This window comes from Dreissena polymorpha, chromosome 14 (genome assembly GCF_020536995.1).
Source record: "Dreissena polymorpha isolate Duluth1 chromosome 14, UMN_Dpol_1.0, whole genome shotgun sequence".
NCBI lineage: Eukaryota > Metazoa > Mollusca > Bivalvia > Myida > Dreissenidae > Dreissena > Dreissena polymorpha.
The window spans coordinates 9,207,337-9,230,766 of record NC_068368.1 but is presented as its reverse complement, the minus strand read 5'-3'; the positions used below and the strand labels follow the sequence as shown (position 1 = coordinate 9,230,766).

The window sequence follows — 23,430 nt, the reverse complement described above, 5'->3', positions numbered from 1 at the left end:
CAGTGCCCATATATGCAAATAATAAGGATATAGGAAATAATTGAAGTGTTAAAATAGCATGTTTTTATAAAGACATCCAGAACTATAGTAGTGTCAGAGCCACATTGTGCAGACTAACAATAAGACAGAAAAGCTTACCGTCATAAGATCGAATGCATAGCCAACGTTTTCTGTGAACAAGGCAGTGAATTTTGGTATGTTGGGCATTTTCTGCGAAAAATGGGTGAGCAGAGTGTACTTGGCAGCCATCTTCTTGCCAACTAGTATTGCCTCACTGGTTACACTGTAAACAGAAATGGAAAAGCTACTTACAAAAGGTGGATTTTTTTTAATATTTAAGATCTTCACCGGTAAGTGGCAACTTTTTGATTATGCACTGACCATAATACATTTATAAGCACTAAAGGTCAACTTTCTCGAAATCAAAAACTGCCAAGTTATTGTTCCCACAAAAGAATCAAGATGAACTGATTTAAATTATTTAGAGCAAAGAGGTTAAAATGACATAATTTTTTTTTTATAATTCAAGGGCCATAATTCAGATGCACTTCAGTTGATCTGGTTGGTTATCAAACTAGGGCAAATTATTTCGCCTACAAACATTATCACCAAGTTGTCACTCATATCAGTAACTTTTCAAACTTGGGCGAAATCTTATGCTCAATAACATTATCACAAAGTTTTTACTAATATCTGTAACACTTGCAATCACATTTTTGGTCTGACAAAAAAAATGGAATAACGTGCATTAACACCACATGTCAAGACCCTCGTTCCAAATACATGTACTGAGTTTTATCAGTCTATCATACGTATTTTTTTAGTTATTGTGGGATCCAGATTTTTCTTATTAACAGACAGACTGACATAATTTTGGACAAAACTGAATTAGAAAGCATATGTCTCATATTGTCTTCTATACACATATGCCACTCTATAAAAACATCAATTTTTTATTAACCTAGCTTACTTACTTGTTGAGGTATCGCAGGATACAGAATTTAGTTTTCAATTATTTCTGTACCTATAGCATCGGTGACCGAGGCAACCTCAATTTTTGTCAGCCGAAAAAAACACAACTGACATAATGTAGATACATGTATTGATCATCTGTCTTTTTATCTACATTCCACTTTCATTAATCTAGCTTAAGAACATTTTCAATTATTTCAAGATCCGGACTTTAGTTTGTTATTATTTCTGTAGCCATACAAACTGCAATTAAAACGTACTTACAACAAACATTTTGAGTTATACCTTTGGACGGACACACAAATAACCAGAAGGACAAACAGACGCATCGGAGATGCAACTTAAGTTCCCCCCAGTTACCCCGCCGACCGGGTTGGGGAGAACTAACCAGCTGCTTGCAAGGATACATACCAATGATGCTTTTTCAAAGCATGGTCAATTTCGACATCGTTAAATGTGGCTTCATGGATCAATATATCACAATTCCTGCCTGAAAAGAAACAAACATATCCTAATTTAAGGATAATTAAAAACAAGAGAACCGCATAACGGGTGCCAAGCTCGGCTGCGGGTGCATTTTTAAAGAAATGAAAGTTTGTCAGAATTTGTTTTAGAGGTCACAGTGACCTTGACCTTTGACCTAGTGACCGAAATATGGGTGTGGCATGTAGAACTCATCAAGTTGCAGCTACATATGAAGTTTCAAAGGTGTAGGTGAAAGCACTTTGGTTTTAGAGCCAATGTTCAAAACCTTGACAAAATGTTAAGGTTTTAGCACGACACGGACGGCAGTAAACAGGACAACGGATACGACACAACACGACGAGCTGGCTACGACAATACCTCAGGTTTTCTCCGAAAACAGCTGAGCTAAAAAAGAAGATCCAAACATATGAAAATTTACTGGTTAGATTAAACCAGTCTGATAAAGCATGGCATGTACACGATATGTGCAAATCTAAAACAAAATAATCTATTTGCTTCTAATCTGTATATTTAAAGATTCAGTTTCTTTTTTTTATTCAAATGAAATTATAATTTTGATGCCACTGCTTATGTTGCTGCTACTTCTTACCTTACTAATACGAGCACTACTGGTACTTCTGTACTTTCACTTTAGTACTACTTAAATTGTTGCTACTTTTACCACTGAATTCACAATTCTGCTGTTTCAATTGACACCTTTCCCCTCATTAGAAGCAAAGTGAAAATGGCTTTTGCAACCAGCATAAAACCAGAACAGCATGTGAGTTTTATGCTGTTTGCTGCTCATCAATATCTAAGGGTTGGAAATAAAGCCTTAAACAAGAGATGTGTTTGTCAGAAACACAATGCCCCCTAATAGCCCACTTTGAATTAATTTTTTTAACCTATGACCTTGAAGGATAACCTTGACCTTTCACCACTCAAAATGTGCAGCTCCGCCAGATTCACATGCATGCCAAATATCAAGTTGCTACGTTCAATATTGCAAAAAATATGAAAAAGGTTAAAATTTTGGTTAAAGTTTTGGGACACACTAACGGACACATACAATGACAGACAGGTTAAAAACAATATACCCCCGATCTTTCGATCCGGGGGCATAAACATTGAATCTAGTAAAAAAGGTCTGAAATTTAATATAACTTTCTAATGGACTAAACATGTGTACAAATTCGTATCTAAGTGGTAACACCAGGAGTATTGAAAACAACACCAACCTGCCTTCACCAGAGTCTCACATGGCATGGTATCTCCGGAGTAAACCAACTTCCAGCCATCATTGTGTTGCATAACAAGTCCCGCAGATGACTTTGTGTGCAATACCTGGCATAGCTGTAGCTGTGAAACCAAGAATTCCAATTGGAACTATATTCAGATACATGTTATTGTTAAAATCAATGATTAAAAAGGGAGGCCCCTCCCCTCAACTCACATCCATTTTATTTTTATAAGAAATAAAACAAAATGTCCAGCATACCCGGGTTATTTCCTAACATTTGCCATTTGCCCATTTGTGTACCTTTAATACTTCTTGTATAGTGAACATAGGTTTTTCTTACAAAAGCTAGGAGCTTTGCACAAATTGTATGTGCAATGGGCTAGACGGCTCATATCTCTGCATGCAATCATATTCAAGCTAAATAACATTTGCAAGTTTTTTTATATTGTTCAATATAAAGCATTTCCAGCCTGCTTATACACCTCCTTGTACACAGGTAACTCTTCTTCAAAATACAATTAACTGAACACTACTAACAGTATTTTACGGGACGCGATATTCTGCTTCAAATACACATAAAATGCCAGTCAGGACCCATCATATTTGTTAATTTGCGTCCCATGGGACGCAAATCATTTTGACGTATTGGTTCTCGTAATATCAACAAGAAACTCTGAAAGACAAATGCGGTACGTAATGTTCTAGAAGGATGTACGAGTTGTCTCGCTTGTTGATTTATCGAACAATGGTGTTATCGCGCACCTGCTGTTGCTAGGTGCAAAGTCCCGAATTGAGATTACATTGCGTAAATGTAAGCTATTTATGTCGCTATGAAAGAAAAGCTTACTGAGGTTACGATAGCTTATTATCTGGCAAGCAAGATTACACTATACAAATAAATACAATCTTTAATTGTATAGGTGTGTGTTATATCTCGGCTTTTGTTTACGTAAATAATCGATTACTATACTTTTAACTGATTGACTTTGACACTGTGCAGCCAGCATATTTATTGGGACCCCCATTTTTATTGACAGGACCCCTGAAAATTACCCTGCTATTAACAAATTGAATTTATAAAATTGACCATAATACATACAACACCAAGCAGGTCCGAAATACAATTTTAAATGTGACATTCCCAATATCCAATGCAATGATGCCAACTTAGGTAGCAAGCTTATGTTTGATTAAACCAGACATATATACCATGGGCATTTTTTAATTCAAAAGATATTTAACAATGATGTTGGTAGCTTTGAACATTAAAAAGTTATTAATGTTCAACACTTACATCAGTCAAGCAAAGCCTTGTCTTGACTTGTTGTAAAAAGCCTTCACGTGCAGTGTGGTTTGCATTGAGTAAAACGCTGTGGGGGATGAACCTGCAGAAAAGACTCTCATGTATCTGTTTGCACTTGTTTACAACCATCTACTTGTATAAAATAAAATAAAAAATAATACCATTATAAATTTATGTTGCAAATAAATATGACAAGATTTGTGAACCATTCTTTAAAATATTTGAAATCCCTACAAAAAGTTACTATAATTGTAAGCAAGATGATAATCATCCTCATCATCAACACAATATGCATCCTCATCTGCATCATCACCATCATCATCACCATCATCCTCATCTGTATCATCCTCCTCCTCATCTGCATCCTCATCTGCATCATCATCACCATCATCCTCATCTGTATCATCCTCCTCCTCATCTGCATCCTCATCACTATCACCATTATCATAACTATCATCCCCATCATCACCATACTTATTATCAACTTTTTCTACTTCCTCATCATCACAAACATCAACAGCATCTTTATATACCTCTTCATTATCATCCTCTTTTTCTTCATCATAATAAAATCATTATCTGAAAAATCCTCATTGCAAGTTATAACAAGAGCTGTCTCCATAGGATGATATATGCTCCCGATGAACGCTTTGATAGAAGTTATGAGCATTTTTCGAAACCTAAACACAGATTTCGAAACCTAAACGCGGACCCTAATTTCAAGGTCAAGGTTAAAGGGGTGTGCATATGGAAAGGCCGTGTCTATATACACATGCATACCAAATATGAATGTTACATCTGAAGCGACATAGAAGTTATGAGCATTTTTCGAAACCTAAACACAAAGTGTGACTGACAGACAGACGAACGGACAAACAGACGGACAGTGCAATCTTCGGGGGCATAAAAACAAACAAAAGCATACAATGAACTGTAACCCATTAATGGACATTACAGCCCAAATTAGTGAACCGTTCACCAAATTGGACACTCAATTTTACCCTTAACATACTCGAAGTCTTGTGAAATGTCGAGGACATGCTTGGAATAGAGTCGTATCCAGTTGATGAGGAAGTAGGGAGCCAGCAGCAAGGGTTTCTGTCTAACTCCGGAATCTTGTGCACAAGTTTCACGAATCGCTCTCAAAATGGAGAACAATCCCTGCCAATAGAATAGTATAATGTACCGCAGTAGAAAAGAAAGAATTAGAGAAAGAATCAATTTTAAGTCTTCATGGGCAGTGAAAAGACTATAGCTATCAGGATACATGTCCATATGACAGAAGCATTTGGTTTATTGATAACTATGTTTGAATATCATTTTAGAAAACACCATCAAAGAAAACATCATTAAAACCAAAATGCTCAGAATTTCTGTATCACCAAGCCCTACTTGCCAAAATGGGTCAAAAGGCATTAAATCTGTATTAAAAGAGTATGAGTTACCACATCACAAGACTAAACTTTTCATATCTTTTCAACAATGTCGGCCAACCCTAACCAAGAACATTAAAGCCTTACCCCATGGTGGTCGAAGTGAAGATGTGACACAAAGATAGCTTTGGTTTGCGCAAGAATCAGATTGGTTCTTTCCCTACCGAACATGGTTATCATCTGATGGAGTGTGCCCTCACCGCAGTCTAACAACATGTACTCATTCTGTCTGAAAACATCAAAAGGTGGTGTTTATTTTAGACTATAGTCATGGAAAATCACACAACTCTGAATTCTGGCCAGAGACCGCTTACAAAAGGATGACAATGAAATGGAATAGACTTACTGAAGTCAGGTAATTACAGAACTTTTATAACATTAACCCATTTATGCCTAGCGTCTAGAAAAAAGGATTTGGCAAACAGCGTAGACCCAGATGAGACGCCACATGATGCGGCGTCTCATCAGGTCATGCGCTGTTTGCTTAAAGGAATTTCAATAAGAAATATTTTAAATATAGAAATAAATATACTAGACATCCCTAATTTTGGAAATAAATTGATCCAATTTAGAAGGATGGGAGAGTCCACTAGGTCTTAATGTGTTAAACATGAGTAGGTTTTATGAATATTTCATAATCTTGCACCTTGGGGCACATGGTGTGAACCCAACGAATGAGGATTCTATTAAGAATATTAATGCATTCAAATTTCTACTCAAACACTTTATGCATTGTTTAAACAATAGAACATACATTCAAAAGTTAATTATCATCTATATAGGAGACAAATTGAGTCGCGTTCTGAGAAAACTGGGCATAATGCTTGTGCGTAAAGTGTCGTCCCAGATTAGCCTGTGCAGTCCACACAGACTAATCAGGACACTTTCCGCCTAAACTTGATTTTCAGTAAGGAGGGACTTCCTTTAAACTAAAAATACCATAAAAGCGTTAAGTGTCGTCCCTGATTAGCCTGTGCGGACTGCACAGGCTAATCTGGGACGACACTTTACGCACATGCATTATGCCCAGTTTTCTCAGAAGACGACTCAATTATAGTTTTATCAACAGTTTCAATAGCAGTCAGTGCATGGCTGCTTATGATCATAGCGTACCTTAAAGTAACAAGGATTCCTGATGCCCCTCTTTTTTGTGACGGTTTCGCAGACCCCGTGCCAATAAATGTTATCTCTGGATAGTCTTTATCAAATATAGGCGCTGTAGCGATGGAAAATATTAATGTGTATATTCAATCTTATTGTAAACCTTTTATCTACAAAGAAATTGGCATAAACAAATCGTCATTCACAAGTGACTAAAAATTTAAAGCCTTTTGGCGTATCAATATTTTCCAAATAATATACCAATATGTTTGTTATGCTTATTAGATAAATAACATTTGTTCCAAGAATACAATTAAAAAACAATTGCTAAAATTGTGTTTCCTCCTGTACATGGTATCATGCAGATACATTACTAAAAGATTCATTTAAAAAAAATCCATATGAAGAATAAGATCGAGAGGTTTGAATATTCTAGAATTAAAATATTGTAAGTTAAAGCTTAACTTGAACATCGTTGTAACATCATCATGATCTGCCAACAATACTTCTAAAGTGAACACTAAGTCAGGTTGGTATACAACAAAGTTTCTTCTGAGGCTTAGCACACAAGAAAAGCATTATTATTACAACACAAAGACCATATATTTAATGATTTCTTGTAAGTTGTAGAGAGTTCTGACCTTATGACACAAGTAAAGAGTTTCACTTTGATTTTATTTCACTCTTCCAGTGCTGGAACCCAATTTTGAAGGCCTTTGCAAGCAGTTTGGATCCAGATGAGACGCCACAGAACGTGGTGTCTCATCAAGATTCAAACTGTTTGATATTCTGATAGTATTCTTTGAAAAAAATCAAAGAAAATGCTAATTATGGAAATTCAGCAGGCGACATTTTTGCAGACGACAAATTTCCCACCATACAAAGGGTTAATGATGCGCTAAAATACCTTGCACACATACCTGCATCACCATTCTTCAGCTTAAGCTTAAACCTTTCCATCGCTTTGTCCACCCATTCCTTGCTGTGTTCCTCTTTACTGCTGCCGCCAGACCTGTTCAGCTTTCGGACGTCTTCCATAATCTTCTCTTTCGCCACCTCCATTGCCTTGCCTGCATGGAACTGTGGAATCTGATCACTGCATTGGAATAGGTGGCATGAATTAATTTTGTGAGCGTCTGTGAAATTTGGTCAATGCATTGGAATGGGTGGCATGAATTTATTTTGTGAGCATCAAACTGTGGAATCCAGTCACTGCATATGAATGGGTGGCATGAATTTATTCAGTGATTTTTTGTTTGAAAAGTTTCATGTAAAGCACAAAAATTTGGTAAATTAGTTGTGAAAAGTATCAAAATTGTTAAAGCCAGAATCATTCAGTTGTGAATAATGTTAAGTCTTCAAACATTTTAAGTTTGATCTATTCATATTTTATTCTCTTCACTTCTTTTATGATCATATCAGACATTTTTTTGTGTATTCACTAACTTTCAAAAGAGAAGACACTATTTGGGGAAATTTAAGATTTTTTGTCTGAGGGAAACTGCCTTTAAATGGAACTACAATAAACAAAACAAAATTAACTGTCATTAGATTTAATAATGTATGGGCCTTTGATTTTAATATAGTAAAAAGATTATACACCTTAAAATCCACTTCAATCAAGATTCGAGTTGAAAAACGATAGTCTGCATTTCAGTGTTTAATGATTTTACATAGCTGTAGCATTGAATCAATTTACTTTGAATCCTTCATCAAAAATAAAGGTGAATTAGTCTCCATTATACTCTTATCCCCTGGTTAAATGAGAATTTCAAAGCAGAGTGCCCATTGAAAAACACGTGCGATCATATATTGCACATACCAATGAAATCCCTTCGAACTATACGGCCTCATCATGTAATTCAAATGGTAGCAACCATATACAGTGTTGGCGTCCTGTGCTATATCCGGTCTTATGAACGAGTACCCACGAGGTAGGGGGAATATATCTCCGTGAATGTGGTTACGTATGCCACATGCGTTGTGGAGTTCAGGAAGGTAGCTCATCTCGGCAGCTTCATTGAGAATCAGGTGACGACAGTCGTAGCTTTATAATAAATGACCCGGTAAGTGTAAAGACCCTTAAGAAATATAAATAAATACACAAAATTGCACGAAATGCAGAAAGCATTAATAAATATTTCATTAGTTTTATTTTCTTTTCATTTTAATATAGACATGGGCCTCAGGATGCAATATTTATTGTACACATCAACTACCAATGGTAAATAATAGCTAACAAGCAAATTCGTTGAATTGATATCCCCCTTCAATATGCTTCTGGACACAAAAGTGTTATATTTGACACTCAAAAAAGCATTTTTTCGAGATACAAAGGGCCATAACTCCTTTATTATCCAATGGTGTACAATGCCATTTGGCGTGCATCATCCTCTTATCCATATATATATATATATACTCATACCAAGTTTCAATGCAATCCGCCAAAGCACTTCCAAGATATGGCTCCGGACACAAAAAAGCATTTTTCCAAGATACAAAGGGCCATAACTCTGTTATTAACAGATGGTGTACAATGCCATTAGGCGTACATCATCCTCTTATCCATATATATATACTCATACCAAGTTTATTTGAAATCCGCCAAAGCACTTCCAAGATATGGCTCCGGACACAAAAGTGCCGGACGGACAGATGGACGGACGGACAACACCAAAACAATAACCCTCCGCCTATTGCGGGGGATAATTAGTTAAACAAAGGCAAATAATTCAACAAAACAGTATAGTTCAAAATTACATTATAAACATACAAACATTTGATACACATCCCCAATTACCGTTTCATGAAGGTCTGGTATCTGGGGTCGTCAATGATGCTCTGTGGAGTGATGTGCACAATGATATCAGGTGAGGGAAGGTTGTGAAGGGGGGAGGTCAACAGGGAAGTCAGGTAGGCCTCACAAGGCACTTCCAACACTGAAAAGGAAATGATTTGCGCGTTTACATACAGGATAGATGAAAGTTTGAGCATACTCAAACTAGAGCTTTGTCACAGGCGTGACAAATACCCCCACATGCTGCATTGACACAGAATATTTGCATGTTGTCTTCATAAAAAACAGCGGACACCATGCTCAATGTTTAAAACGCACTAAGTGAACCCGTGACCTAGTTTTTGACCTGCCATAACCCTTGTTTGAACTTGACCTACACATCATCTAGATACAACTTATGACCAAGTTTGGTGAAGCTCGGATGAAAATTACTTGAATTAGAGAGCGGACACCATGCTCAATGTTTAAAATGCACTTAGTGACCCCTTGACTTAGTTTTTAACCTGGCATGACCTTTCTTCGAACTTGACCTAGACATCATCAAGATACAACATCTCACCATGTTTGGTGAAGATCGGATGAAAACAACTTGAATTAGAGAGCGGACACTTAATACGGACCGACCTACCGACAAACTGATCGACCGACAGACAAGCTAACTCCTATATACCCCCCTAAACTTCTTTTGTGGGGGTATATATAACTATGTATATATCTCATGAAGGAATGTGATGTTGTACTGCTTGACACCAAACCCTTGATTTGCTTCAGTAATATGGCATACTAATTTTATTTCAATACATGTAGTGATCATAGACAAATAAGTAAATATATATTTCTGATAACAAGTAAATAAAAAACATATATTTAATATAAATTTGACTTTTTCTTTTGTTTTGTTTGCGTAGCTTTTACCAGCATTTTGCTTTGATTCTTTCAAAAGGTTTTTACTGACAGATTTTGCATAACATTTTCTCATAACATGACTACATCAAAATATGACATCATTTTATATTGTCATAATATGAGTTACTCGCAGACTGTTCTGGTTTTTGGGTGTTTGCACATAGCCATTTACACTTTGCTTCTGAGTGGGAAAGTGTTAAACATGCACTACAAAGTATCCTTGCTTACCTATCAGTGGTCCCAAAACTGGCCCCTCTTCTTGAATAATATCTTTAGGCTCCAGCTAAAAAACACAAGCAAATGATGTGTGTAAAGTTAAAACAGTTATGCCTGCTTAAGTTTGAAAGCAAACTTGAAAACAAATTGTGTTATGAAGGTTCAATGACTGAAAATTTGAGCCATTAAAAAAAGCAAATTTGAAATAATTTATTCTAGGAACTGGGCTTTTTCATACCCACAGCTTTTGGTCAATTAAATCAATAGTTTAACCTGAGACCTTGTAATAGATTGGTTATGAAGACGACTACTGAGATAAAGTAAGATTTCAAGCTTCATAACTTAACAGTTCCTTCTTATATTGGTCTCATGGCATGTTGAATTTAATGAAGATTTACATGTATTAAGCTTTTAATGACATTAAGTACAAAGGCTATTGACAAACCTGTCTACCATCCGGCAGGGTGACTGACCTGCCCTTAACTAGCTCCCCTACCCAGGGTCCACTGAAAGACAAACAGTAAATCAAGTGGTTAACAAATAACTATTACATGTAGATACATATTTACCATCCTGACGGCTACCTACAAATTGCATATGAACTGCAGCCAAATGCATGACTCTAATAAATACAGTGAAGGGCAGTATTTTATGTTATTTATATTGTTAAATCATTTTTCAAATTTTAGCTGGTGAAGACTGTTTACTGAAAATAGTGACAGGTCCATATGCGCGTTTATGCCTCTTTACTATATGTAGAAGCATTTTCAGGACACTAACCAGCCATGTAAACAACAAAGGATAAAACTGTGTGAGAAACCATATTACATGTATACAGAAATTGACACATGCCCAATTGAAAATGATTTGACATGCACTGGTATTAAGTCATTTTAAATCCAGGGAAGATATATTACAGAACATCATGGTTGGACTTCAAAGTATTGCTTTTAGGGTACTCAGTGTTCAAATTTGAAACAACAAGAGCTGTCACGATAGGACGACATGTGCCCCCTATAAAAGCTTTGGTAGAAGTTATGAGCATTTTTCTAACCTAACACAGATTTCAAAACCTAAACGCGGACCCTAAGTTCAAGGTCAATGTCAGAGGGGTCAAATTTTTTGTGCGTATGGAAAGGCCTTGTCCATATACACATGCATACCAAATATGAAGGTTATATCTCAAGGGACATATAAGTTATGAGCATTTTTCAAAACCTAAACGCAAAAGTGTGAAGGAAGGACAAACAGACAGACAGACAGACGGACAGTGCAATCACTATATGCCCACCTTAGGGGGCATAAAAATGACATAATTTGCACAAATGAATAAATGTACTCAAATTATCAACTACATATATTTAATTAAGATTACTTTTTTTTTAGTTCAGTAAGTACAAGTTTTGAAACTCAACACAATATCATAGGTGAGTCTTACATATAAAAATGTTGTGAACTCACCTTTGGATTTTGAGAGCCTCCAGTTTGTGTCTATCCACCTTGGGTGCAGTCTCCTTGAACTGAAAATACCAGACTCTAAACTGGCTGTGTGTGAACAGGAGTTTTGCTAGCGCATCTAAACATGTGTTTTACAGACCCATTCCCAAAGCGAAATTGAACAAAAATCCCATGAAAAGAAATTCTACTTTAATTTCCTTTAATTTTTTTAAAGAAGTGTCTTATGATTACCGGTATTGTTTCTCACTTTTATTTTAATTACATCTTACAAAGTTAATAACTATAATGTACACAATATTTGTCTTATGTCAATAATTATTTAGTTATTTAAAATTAGTTTTTCCGAAATATGTTGACTTTTGTGCGAAAAATTTGTAATCCCCTAATTGCATTTTTCTAAAATGGCCATGAAAAACCTGGTAGAAAAATAATTTGAAGATTTATACCGGTCACATCATGTACACATAAAGATACATTAATAAGCAATGTTTTTAAAAAAAAATTATTTAATTAAATTGCGGTACCATTTAAAGTATCAACTGTCAATAATGAAATTAAAAATTAAAGAAATAAATAACAGAAACAAATCAGCCATTGTTATTTAACAAGAGCTGTCAGAGGACATCGCGCTTGACCTTTCGAGTGCTTGACAGTATAACGTTAGCCATGATGGGGAAATTATTCATATTCAATAATTTATTAGACGATCTTTCAAAAATAAAAAAAGAATTTTTTTTTTTCCTTTTTATTTTTTTTTTTTTGGGGGGGGGGGGGGGGTGGGGGTAGGGGGGTTGAGAGGAGGGTATAATGTGGGCTGTGGTCATTTATGAGACAATCTTTCAAAAAGGAAAAAAGGAAAAAAAATTGGGGGGGGGGTAGGGGGGGGTTGAGAGGGGGTATTATGTGGGGTGTGGTCATTTATTAGGTGATCTTTCAAAAATAAAAAAAGGAAAAAAAATTGGGGGGGGGGGGAGGTGGGGGGGGGCAGGGATTCTGGGTTGGGGCGTGGGGTATTGTTTGGGTGGAATCCATTGTGGTATTCAGGTAAGTGTTGTTTTGTCAAAGTATTAATAAAATCTGATCATAAATAAAGAAGTCTTGGCAATTTAAGCAAAATGTTCAATTATCTAAGTATACAAGGGACCATAATTCTGTCAAAATGCTTGATACAGTTGTCTGCTCTTGTTTATAGGTTGGGGTCATGTTGGTAAACAAGTATGCAAAATATGAAAGCAATATGTCAAGGGACATTGGAAATGTTTGGGGTAGTACGCAAACTTTAACATAGATTTATCAATAATATGCACATTCTAAGTATATAAGGGGAAATAATTTTGTCAAAATGCTTGATACAGTGGTCTGCTCTTGTTTATAGGTTGGGGTCATGTTGGTAAACAAGTATGCAAAATATAAAACCAATTTGTCAAGGGACAATGAAAATAATTGGGGTAGTACGAAAACTTTAACATTTGCACACTAACTGAAACGGAAACGCTGACGCCGGGGTGAGTAGGATAGCTCCACTATATATATTTCATATATAATAGTCCAGCTAAAAATGTATTATCAACTCAATTGTTTTTATTGTTATTCATTAAAAATTCCCAGGAAAGTACAAGCTTTTTATAAAATAACAATTCCTTAGCAAAATGTCATACCTTGACAATATAAGCCATTGTCATATGTTTAGCTTGCTCAATCTCATCTTCCTCATTAATGTCAGCTCTGTTCCTATGCATGTTCTCAATATTGCCATCATAACGCTCGTCATATAGAGACACATATTCCACTGTCACTTGAGCATCTTCGTATGACTTGTGTGGCAAACCACGCCATTCTGAGGTATAACATTTTAAGGTTCTAAATGTGATTTAAAAAAAAATGAAAACAGGTCATTCAGTTTGTCAATAAAAGTTCATCCTGTTGACATCAATGATTGAATTTGACAAGCATTCTGTAACACAAGAAGACAAGCAAGGAGTTTATAGTAGGAATGAAAACCGTGTAATTCACTGAAAATGTTTCATGTTTTTTGAGTGACCTAAAACCCTTCTTTAACACAAGAGAATGTGGTATTTTATGAGGGACACAATCAATGTCGTACAAATAGAATATACTTAATTGAATTATAAGGAAGAAAATAAAACACAGTTTGTTAGACAAGACACTTTTAAGGAATATCTAAGTAAGTATGACATACACTTGGTAATAAAACGTTTGTGAAAAAATCATTTGTGAAACAACTAAACTAACAAGAATATCAGTGAAACTGATGGATGCTCCCCGATGATGCACTTTGTCAATCTATGTGTTAATAACCACCTAAAAAAATCTATTATTAGCCTCGGTGACCTTGACCCCAGTGACCTCAAACCTCATCAAAAGGTAGAGGTTTATGCAAGGTTCCTACATGCCAAATATGAAAGAGATCAGTAGAGAATTGAAGGTGCTATGAGAAACTGTAACAAAAGTGTGACAGAAAAATCTATTTTTAGCCTCGGTGACCTTGACCACAGTGACCTCAAACCTCATCAAAAGGTAGAGGTCCATGCAAGGTACCTACATGCCAAATATGAAAGAGATCGGTAAAGAATTGCAGGTGCTATGAGAAACTGTAACAAAAGTTGACGGAAAAATCTTTTATTAGCCTCGGTGACCTTGACCCCAGTGACGTCAAACCTCATCAAAAGGTAGAGGTCCATGCAAGGTACCTACATGCCGAATAAGTAAGAGATCGGTAAAGTATTGAAGGCGCAATGAGAAATAGTAACAAAAAAAGAGTGACAGAAATCTATTAATAGCCTTGGTGACCTTGTCCCCAGTGACCTCAAACCTTAGAGGTCCATGCAAGGTACCTACATGCAAAATATGAAAGAGATTGGTAAAGTATTGAAGGCGCCATGAGAAACTGTAACAAAAATGTGATGGAAAATTCTATTATTAGCATCGGTGACCTTGACCCCAGTGACTTCAAACCTCATCAAAAGGTAGAGGTCTATGCAAGGCACCTACATGCCAAATATGAAAGAGATCAGTAAAGAATTGAAGGTGCTATGAGAAACTGTATCAAAAGTGTGACGGAAAAATCTATTATTAGCCTCAATGACCTTGACCCCAATGACCTCCAACCTCTTCAAAAGGTAGAGGTCCATGCAAGGTACCTACATGCCAAATATGAAAGGGATCGGTAAAGAATTAAAGGTGCTATGAGAAACTGTAACAAAAGTGTGACAGAAAAATCTATTATTAGCCTCGGTGACCTTGAACTTGACCCCAGTGACCTCAAACCTCGTCAAAAGGTAGAGGTCCATGCAAGGTACCTACATGCTAAATATGAAAGAGATTGGTAAAGTATTGAATGCGCTATGAGAAACGGTAACAAAATTGTGACGGAAAGAAGTAAGGAAGGATTAGGAAGGACAAACTGGCAACTATATGCTCCGCCGAAATATTATTTCGGGGAGCATAAAAATTCTGTTCCACAAGAGAACTTCTTAAACAAGGGACAAAATTGTCACAAAACCAGGTTTTCATTGTGAAAAAAAAATCTGATAAAGGGAGAAAACTCAAACTGAACTTTTGAAATGAACAAAAAAAATTAACCCCCTTTGTAATTTTTTTTTTTTTAAATCTATTTTTAGTCGTGGCGACCTTGACATTGGAGATATTGACGTGATTCTTTCGTGGGACACACCGTCCCATGATGGTGAACAAATGTGCCAAATGATTTTAAAATCTCACAATGAATGACATAGTTATGGCCAGGACAAGCTCATTTATGGCCATTTTTGACCTTTGAACTCAAAGTGTGACCTTGACCTTGGAGATATCGACGTAATTATTTTGCGCGACACACCGTCCAATGATGGTGAACAAATGTGCCAAATGATTTTAAAATCTGACGATGAACGACATAGTTATGGCTCGGACAAGCTCATTTATGGCCATTTTTGACCTTTGAACTCAAAGTGTGACCTTGACCTTGGAGATATCGACGTAATTATTTCGCGCGACACACCGTCCAATGATGGTGAACAAATGTGCCAAATGATTTTAAAATCTGACAATGAACGACATAGTTATGGCCCGGACAAGCTTATTCCGCCAGCCCGCCAGCCCGCCCGCCCGCATTCGCCAATCTAATAACCAGTTTTTTCCTTCGGAAAACCTGGTTAAAAACATGAACTATTCAATCATAAACAGACATACAAATCAAATATTTATTTAAAAGGTTTGCTCCAGATATCTGTTTAATTCAATAAGTATTTTACTTTCTGTTTAAAAATAAAAAAAATAATCTCCGGAATTTGGCATCAAATAGTTCACAGACGAATATACATGTACCATGGTCTGCTGTAAAACTCTAGTATGGTCAATAAATTGTGATAAATGTAGTACATCAACACTGCGTTACAAAGGATGAAAGTAATTTTCTTATATTTGATACAAAAGCAGTATATGCTAAAATAATAAATAGAGCATATTATTTTGTCTTTTTTGGGAGAAAACCATGAATTATTTTCTCAGTAAGGTGAGAAAATTAATATTTCCAAGAGCGCTTACGCGATATATATCTGAAGCACTGAATGGTGATATTTAAGTCGCATGTCATCCATGTCAAAAACCAAATAAATATGAAATGTAGCCACTAAGTTTCTACCTGACCATAGACAACCTATTCAAGAGCACCATGGAAGACCATAAACACATATTTAAATACATCCATAGACAGTAAAATGTTACTGTGATGATGTCGATATTTGGCTCTTAACAAGCTAGTGTATGCCCTCTCCTCAGATTTATTTAACACTTATGACTAATCTATTTTTGACATTTCACTTTGCTTTCCACTACTGTCCTTATTAAAGGCAGATTTTAGGAACAAAATATCATCGTTTGTCATGAAACTTCACATTGAACCCAAAATATATAAATTAAGTTTCCATAACTGTACTTACCAATTCTTGCCCTTGGATCAGCATGTCCCTCTGAAAAGTGACTCAATAGGTCCAACACCTTCTCCTTGAAGAATATATCAATCCAGCTTTACTCATTTCAACTATCAGGTTATTCTGGCCATTTTAGGAAAAATGCAATGTTGGGATTGGACATTTTTTGCGCCAAAAAGTCCACTTATTTGGGAAGATAAGAAAAAGATGTAATTTAAATAAAATTGAGATACAATAATCATAAGAAAATTCTAAAAAAATATATATTGTTTTGAATTGGATTTTTTTTTCAAATTGTTTTTTGTTACCAATTTGCTTTGGGAATGTGTCAGTTTAACGGATCCGTAGATAAACCAGGAAAAGGCATGACTATCAACATTCTTCACATATATAAATATAGTTCAAGTTAGGAATCAACCAATAAATGTAAATTAATAAAAAAACTTTATTATCTAATGACTCACTAACTTATAGAAATCACAACTAGCATGATCATAATTGGCCCAAAATTACAATTTCCCCAAAACCTATTTTTTTTAAATCCCATTCTATTATTCTAAAAGCTTTCGGAAAGAGGTGTTTTGCACAATATAATTTGTAATATTATAATACTATTAGTTAATGATTCTTGCTATGTGTGATGAGTATCACAGTCTTAGTATTGCAAACAAGACTTTGACCTTATTTATATTTGTAACCACGTATGTGTGTAGCAACTTTTATCCTTAAACCGCATTATTTCCAGTTCATACTCAAACCCATAACCCATAGGTAAAACAAGAGCACTGCATAAAGGGTGCCACGCTCGTCTGCGAAAGCTTGTCAGAATTATTTTTTTTAGGTCACAGTGAATTTGACCTTTGACCTTATGACCCAAAAATGGGTGTGGCGTGTAGAACTCCTGAAGGTGCAGCTACATGTGAAGTTTCAAAGTTGCAGGTGGAAGCACTTTGATTTTAGAGCAAAATGTGAAGGCTTTAGCACGACGCGGACGTCGAACGACAACGGACATGACGAGCTGGCTATGACAATATCTTGGAAAACAGTGGAGCTAAAAATGCACTAATCTGTTCTAAATATAATGCCTACAGGTTTTATTACTCACCACATTCGGAGGTCCATGTAGTTTTATTGTTTCAGACCGCTCAAAATTTTCAGTATTACACAATAGAAACCCTGAAAGTATTATTCCTTGTCAAAAATAAACAACAACACACAATTCTGTCACATAATACCAGTGATGGTCCGGTAGGCCAGGGGGAACCATCACCAATCAAAAGAGTATATATATTTTCCCAAATGGGATCTAAAAATTCCCAATTGAAGGTTTCCAAAAAAAAAAATTCTGTTTAATAAGTATAAACATGTCAATTATCTCCAAGTCCAGCTCTATACATTTAACCTTGGAAAATATATTGAAATCACTTTTATTATCAATTTCAAAGTATTTGTAAACATAAAATCAACAACATTAATTTCCCAAATTTAATCAAAAGATCATGCTGTTTCCCAATTCAAAGGGACCCAGCTAAAAATGGTGAAAAAACACACTGAATACATGCACACAATCTGAAGCTTAATTGTAATTCTGCAATTCTCTTCTGAATAATGGATTACTTGGCAGCCACATAGAACCGCAGCTATATTAAACGTAATATTTTTAATATAAAATAACCATAAACCAAAAAGTTACCCGAAGATGTGCTTTGTAAACAAAAATGAGAACGTTTTCAGTGAGAATAAGTTACAATTAAATTACATTGTAACATTACAAACTGATTTAGACTTTTTAAGGAAAATCATACTGACAACTGAAATAGAGATGACAAATTGTCATTTTAATACCATGCTTAAAGAGTTTATTGTTTGTGGTTTATTTTAGGGCAAGTTGAAGGTAGTTGTAGTTGAAAAAGACTCACAAGTCTCTATTACTACATGTAGTCCCCAGTAAAGAGTTGTAAACAAAGTATTCTGATTTCATTACAAACAAACTATATTGAAATTTCCAGTTAATACCTTGTGTATTGAGGAACTTAGCAACCCCAAACATTTATTTGTTGAAGGATGGGCCAATCAAATTACATGTATTATTCACTCTTATACTTAGTTTAGTTTAAACATATTTATTCTACCTCAATTGCATTGAAGGTACTTAGTACTTATTTGAAACACACTAGAGTCTGTTTCCTGGGCCAATAACCAGTACTTGGTGTCTTTGAGGGAGATTTTAAGATCAAACCTGACCTCCCGGTCTTTAGGCAGACACCATATCCATTACGCCACGGCGATCACTTTTATACTTACCACCAAGGCCACTAAGAGCTTCATGACTTTTTCTTGTGAAGAAGATATTGTTCACCATATTTATGTTGACACTAAAATGAATCAAAGTTAAAAATTACTTTACACAACGCACACATACAAAACAACAAGAGCTGTCACCATAGGATGACATATGCCCCCTATAAACGCTTGATAGAAGTTATGAGCATTTTGAAACCTAAACACAGATTTTGAAACCTAAACGCGGACCCTAAGTTCAAGGTCAAGGTCACAGGGGTCAAAATTTGTGTGTGTATGGAAAGGCCTTGTCCGTATACACATGCATACCAAATATGAAGGCTACATGTATATCTCAAGGGACATAGAAGTTATGAGCATTTTTCAAAACCTAAACGCAGATTTCCCTAAACGCAGATTTCGAAACCTAAACGCGAACCTTAAGTTCAAGGTCAAAGTCACAGGGGTAAAAACTTTTGTGCGTATGGAGCAGCCTTGTCCATATACACATGCATACCAATCATGAAGGTTATATCTCAAGGGACATAGAAGTTATGAGCATTTTTCGAAACCTAAACGCAGATTTCGAAACCTCAACGCGGACCCTAAGTTCAAGGTCAAGGTCACAGGGGTAAATTTGTGTATGCGTATGGAAGGGCCTTGTCCATATACACATGCATACCGAATATGAAGGTTATATCTCATGGGACATAGAAGTTATGAGCATTTTTCGAAACCTAAACACAAAGTGTGACGGAAAGACAGACAGACAGACGGACAGTCTGATCACTATATGCCACCTTTTCTTCGAAAAGGGGGCATAAAAACAATCAAATGAATAAAAATGGGAGATTACCACCATGTACATGATTTGGGACTTTAGGAACAGATCCAGGATGAGTCCTCGATTGTTTGCACTTTAAGAACACCACAAACAAAATAACACTATGTTGTGGAAAAGATATGTATTGTTAACCATATGTAGAATCAACATTTATTTTGAATTTATTCAGTTTGAAAGCAGAGTCTGCACGTAATTGCCCTACAGACAAAATGAAAGCACAATAACCCATCAGAGATAAATTTATCAAGCCAAAAAACTTATTTCAGTTACAGTGACCTAAACCACTTGGCTCGAAATGCAATCCCTTGCTAGATCAGCCTGTAACCAATAAGCACCATATTAATTTAAGCTATAGAGAGATCTCTGACAACTTTTTTAGCAACAGTGATCTGACCACGACACAACTTGCCCAAAATGCAACCACTTGCAATGTCTGCTTGTCAGCTGGAGACAGCAGTACAACAAGTTCTATATGTGGCATAATTCTGCTAAATTAAAGCCAAGAGTTCAGTGCCTTAGTCATCATATGATCCAACAGAGTCTTAGCTGGTTCAATTATGTGCAATAATGTATCTGTAGTACTTACAGAGATATTTACGTGATGGCTGCACATTTAAAAATGAGTTCCAACTTTAACTCAAACCTGACTATTCTATGTACAGAGAGGGGCATACATTGTACCAGCAATCTTGCTAAAGGGCTTACTGCAGTTAAAGGTCTTTGTCAGTGAATATTTATAAAGACCCTGAAAACATATATTGAGTTTTAGTTCACAATCCTGCAGTAGACATTTTTATGGAGTTGTTTCATGCAAAAAATTGGTTGAATTCTATCATGGGGCATCATTCTGCTAACGGACGGTCTGAGTTATAAGCCTTGGTGAGTGACCTCCCATTATGTTACCAAAGACATGTGTGAAGTTTTAATTTTATATCTGTAAAAGTTACAGAGATATGTAATTGTCGCATGCCAGAGTTAAACCTAAATTCCAATTTTAATGCCAACCTTATGCAACTAGACTTAAATAGTACAAAAAGTTCCATAGTTATGCTACAAAACTGTTCAAGGTTATAGGCCATGGTCAGTAAATGTTATTTATTATCCCAAACACATACCTATAATGTTTTATTTTATTTCAACATCTGTAGTTACATATAGAGATATTTGGTACCTGCACACACAAATTAACTAAAATGTTTAAGTACATGTACCGAAAGGTGCATAATTATGCTATATTGCCGGTCAGAGTTCACAGAGATTGGTCAGGGGCACAATTTTACTTTGTTGAAGGGGAGAATTATGGAACTTTGTCAGTGATCTGAAAATGACTTAAAACAAGTGTGAAGTTTCAATTGAATACCTACAGTGACATGGATATGTTAACCAGCCCCTAATGAAGACACTGACATTTGGGTGCATAGCATAGCTTACACAATTCTATGATTCTACCTAGATATCAAATCTAATAAAATGTTATATGCATTTAATGATTTTATAACAGTTAAAAAACTAACAAGTCTTAAATATCCTCACCTCTCTGTGAATAACTGCACGGATTCTGGGGCATTAAACAAATACCTGTAAAACAAGAAACAATTTGGCCTTGCTCTGTGAGAAGAGGTTTTAATGAATGTGCGTAAAATGCCCTCCCAGATTAGCCTGTGCAGTCCACACAGGCTAATCAGGGATGACACTTACGGCTTTTATGGTATTTTTCGTTTAAAGAAAATCCAGTTTAGGCTTATCTGGCCCGACACTTTACGCACATGCATTAAACCCCCTTTTCACATAGCACGGCCCAATTATATTGTACAGAAATCATTCCAATCAGTAATCAAATGTCGAAAATTCTCAAGCACATACAAACAAACATACATGCAAAAGCCAGTAAATGAAATACTCATGTTATAAATCCTCATGGATGGTACATGTTAACAGTATGATTGTCCATGTAAAAAGATCTGTTTCTTGCATTTGTTTCAACCTATTTATTTAAGCTTTATTGCATTGAAAGCCTATGGCTTATTAAAACGCTTGAGTCCCTTTCCTTGTGCTAACAAAACAAACAGTGTCTTAAGGGACCAGGGCCCTCAATCCGTTTTAGGGGAAGCGGGTCGCTACCCTCAGGAGGGGGAATTTTTGCGGCATTTCGCTTTTGGGGGCATTTTTTACTTACTCTCTCATTATTACATTTGTACATGTTTGCACTATATTATTTCTTTTTTCATAATTTAGTATGTTTGACAAGATTAAATTGAAATAGAATTAAGGTATAATAATCATGAGACACAAGATATTTAAAAAAAATATTCTTATTTCAGGGGTAAGATCAAAAGAATGCTCTGACAGTATTGATCAAACATGTGACCTACGGATTGCTAGGCGGACACCATGATTATCCACTACACCATGGCAACTTGCTTTAACAGCTAAATAACAAACATGATGATATGGTGGCCATGTCTTTAACCAATTGGGCAGATACATGTGACCACTAGTGTTCAAAACTGTAATTTTAATGTTGCAGACAGACAACAAACCATTGACAAAAAGTCACATTCTTAATAAAAGGTAGCATAAAGATTATAATGTTTGGTAAATGGATTAGAATTGATGTCTTTTTGTTGACCCTATCTGCAGCATACCAATCACAAGCAAATATATACAGTCAGTCGGGTAGTTTCGGATCTCGGGTAATTCCGAATCAACTTCATGATTTAATTTAAATATTAGTCTAAGAGATATTGCCATATAAATATAACTGTTATTTTTGGAAAATATGTTCAATTTCAAGCAAGAACAAAGTTTTGCTTCCTAATTTCAACATTGTTTTCATTGAAAATCACGCTGTGGTAACTATTACAGTCGTGTCATTTTACCGTCGCACCGTCAAACTAAAACACGCGCCAACAGCTAAAAGACGATTTCGGAGCGTCTTTCGTCGGTATATGGTAGTAAATTTGGTATGAATTTGTTTATTTATTATTATTATTTAATTCCTATGAGTGGTTTTAGTATATGTTAATGATTTAAGGAAATAAAAGCATAGAAATTGCACCTCGTGTACATGTCAGTTGCGGATCAGCAGATTGGGGAAAATCTCAAAACAGATGTTTATTGTTTATATACTGTGTTTGTAATATTTTTAAGCTCCAGCTGCCAGTATAGTTGTTTATTATATAAGAAATAAAAATTGCCATGTTTCTCATAAATTTGATGTATTGTTTTATTGGAATTATTTAACTCTAATATTATAAAAAGCGATGTTTAATTTATGCAGTCTTTATTCAGTAGGAAAATTTGTGATGTTGGCACCCTATGACGGCCACCAGACAGACCGGCATTACAATATTTTAAACAATTATCCTATTGTTAATGTGTATTTATGCTGTGATTTTGCATTTCAGACCATGTCAAGTTGAACTCATGGGGCCTAAACAGCACGGGAGCCCTGCACAGTCTGTGG

General features: G+C 35.7%; 1 protein-coding gene across 5 annotated transcripts in view; it reads right to left on the bottom strand.

Annotated features, from left to right (window-relative positions):
- Positions 1–23,430, bottom strand: part of LOC127858398 (zinc phosphodiesterase ELAC protein 2-like) — a 30,381-nt gene that overhangs the window by 784 nt on the left and 6,167 nt on the right. For 3 of the 5 annotated variants that reach the window (XM_052395518.1, XM_052395521.1, XM_052395520.1), the window contains exons 3-20: positions 21,498–21,542; positions 19,145–19,215; positions 17,946–18,016; positions 16,850–16,913; positions 13,550–13,728; positions 11,895–11,953; positions 10,879–10,939; positions 10,446–10,500; positions 9,315–9,453; positions 8,337–8,561; positions 7,435–7,610; positions 6,527–6,629; positions 5,501–5,642; positions 4,993–5,141; positions 3,972–4,062; positions 2,676–2,796; positions 1,384–1,462; positions 139–283 (exon numbers count right to left, since the gene is read on the bottom strand). In XM_052395518.1, the coding sequence (XP_052251478.1) occupies positions 139–283; positions 1,384–1,462; positions 2,676–2,796; positions 3,972–4,062; positions 4,993–5,141; positions 5,501–5,642; positions 6,527–6,629; positions 7,435–7,610; positions 8,337–8,561; positions 9,315–9,453; positions 10,446–10,500; positions 10,879–10,939; positions 11,895–11,953; positions 13,550–13,728; positions 16,850–16,913; positions 17,946–18,016; positions 19,145–19,215; positions 21,498–21,542 (1,975 nt within the window). Of the gene's footprint in view, positions 1–138; positions 284–1,383; positions 1,463–2,675; positions 2,797–3,971; positions 4,063–4,992; positions 5,142–5,500; positions 5,643–6,526; positions 6,630–7,434; positions 7,611–8,336; positions 8,562–9,314; positions 9,454–10,445; positions 10,501–10,878; positions 10,940–11,894; positions 11,954–13,549; positions 13,729–16,849; positions 16,914–17,945; positions 18,017–19,144; positions 19,216–21,497; positions 21,543–23,430 lie in introns of those variants that run through there. The other 2 variants (XM_052395523.1, XM_052395522.1) reach the window with 2 other exon arrangements.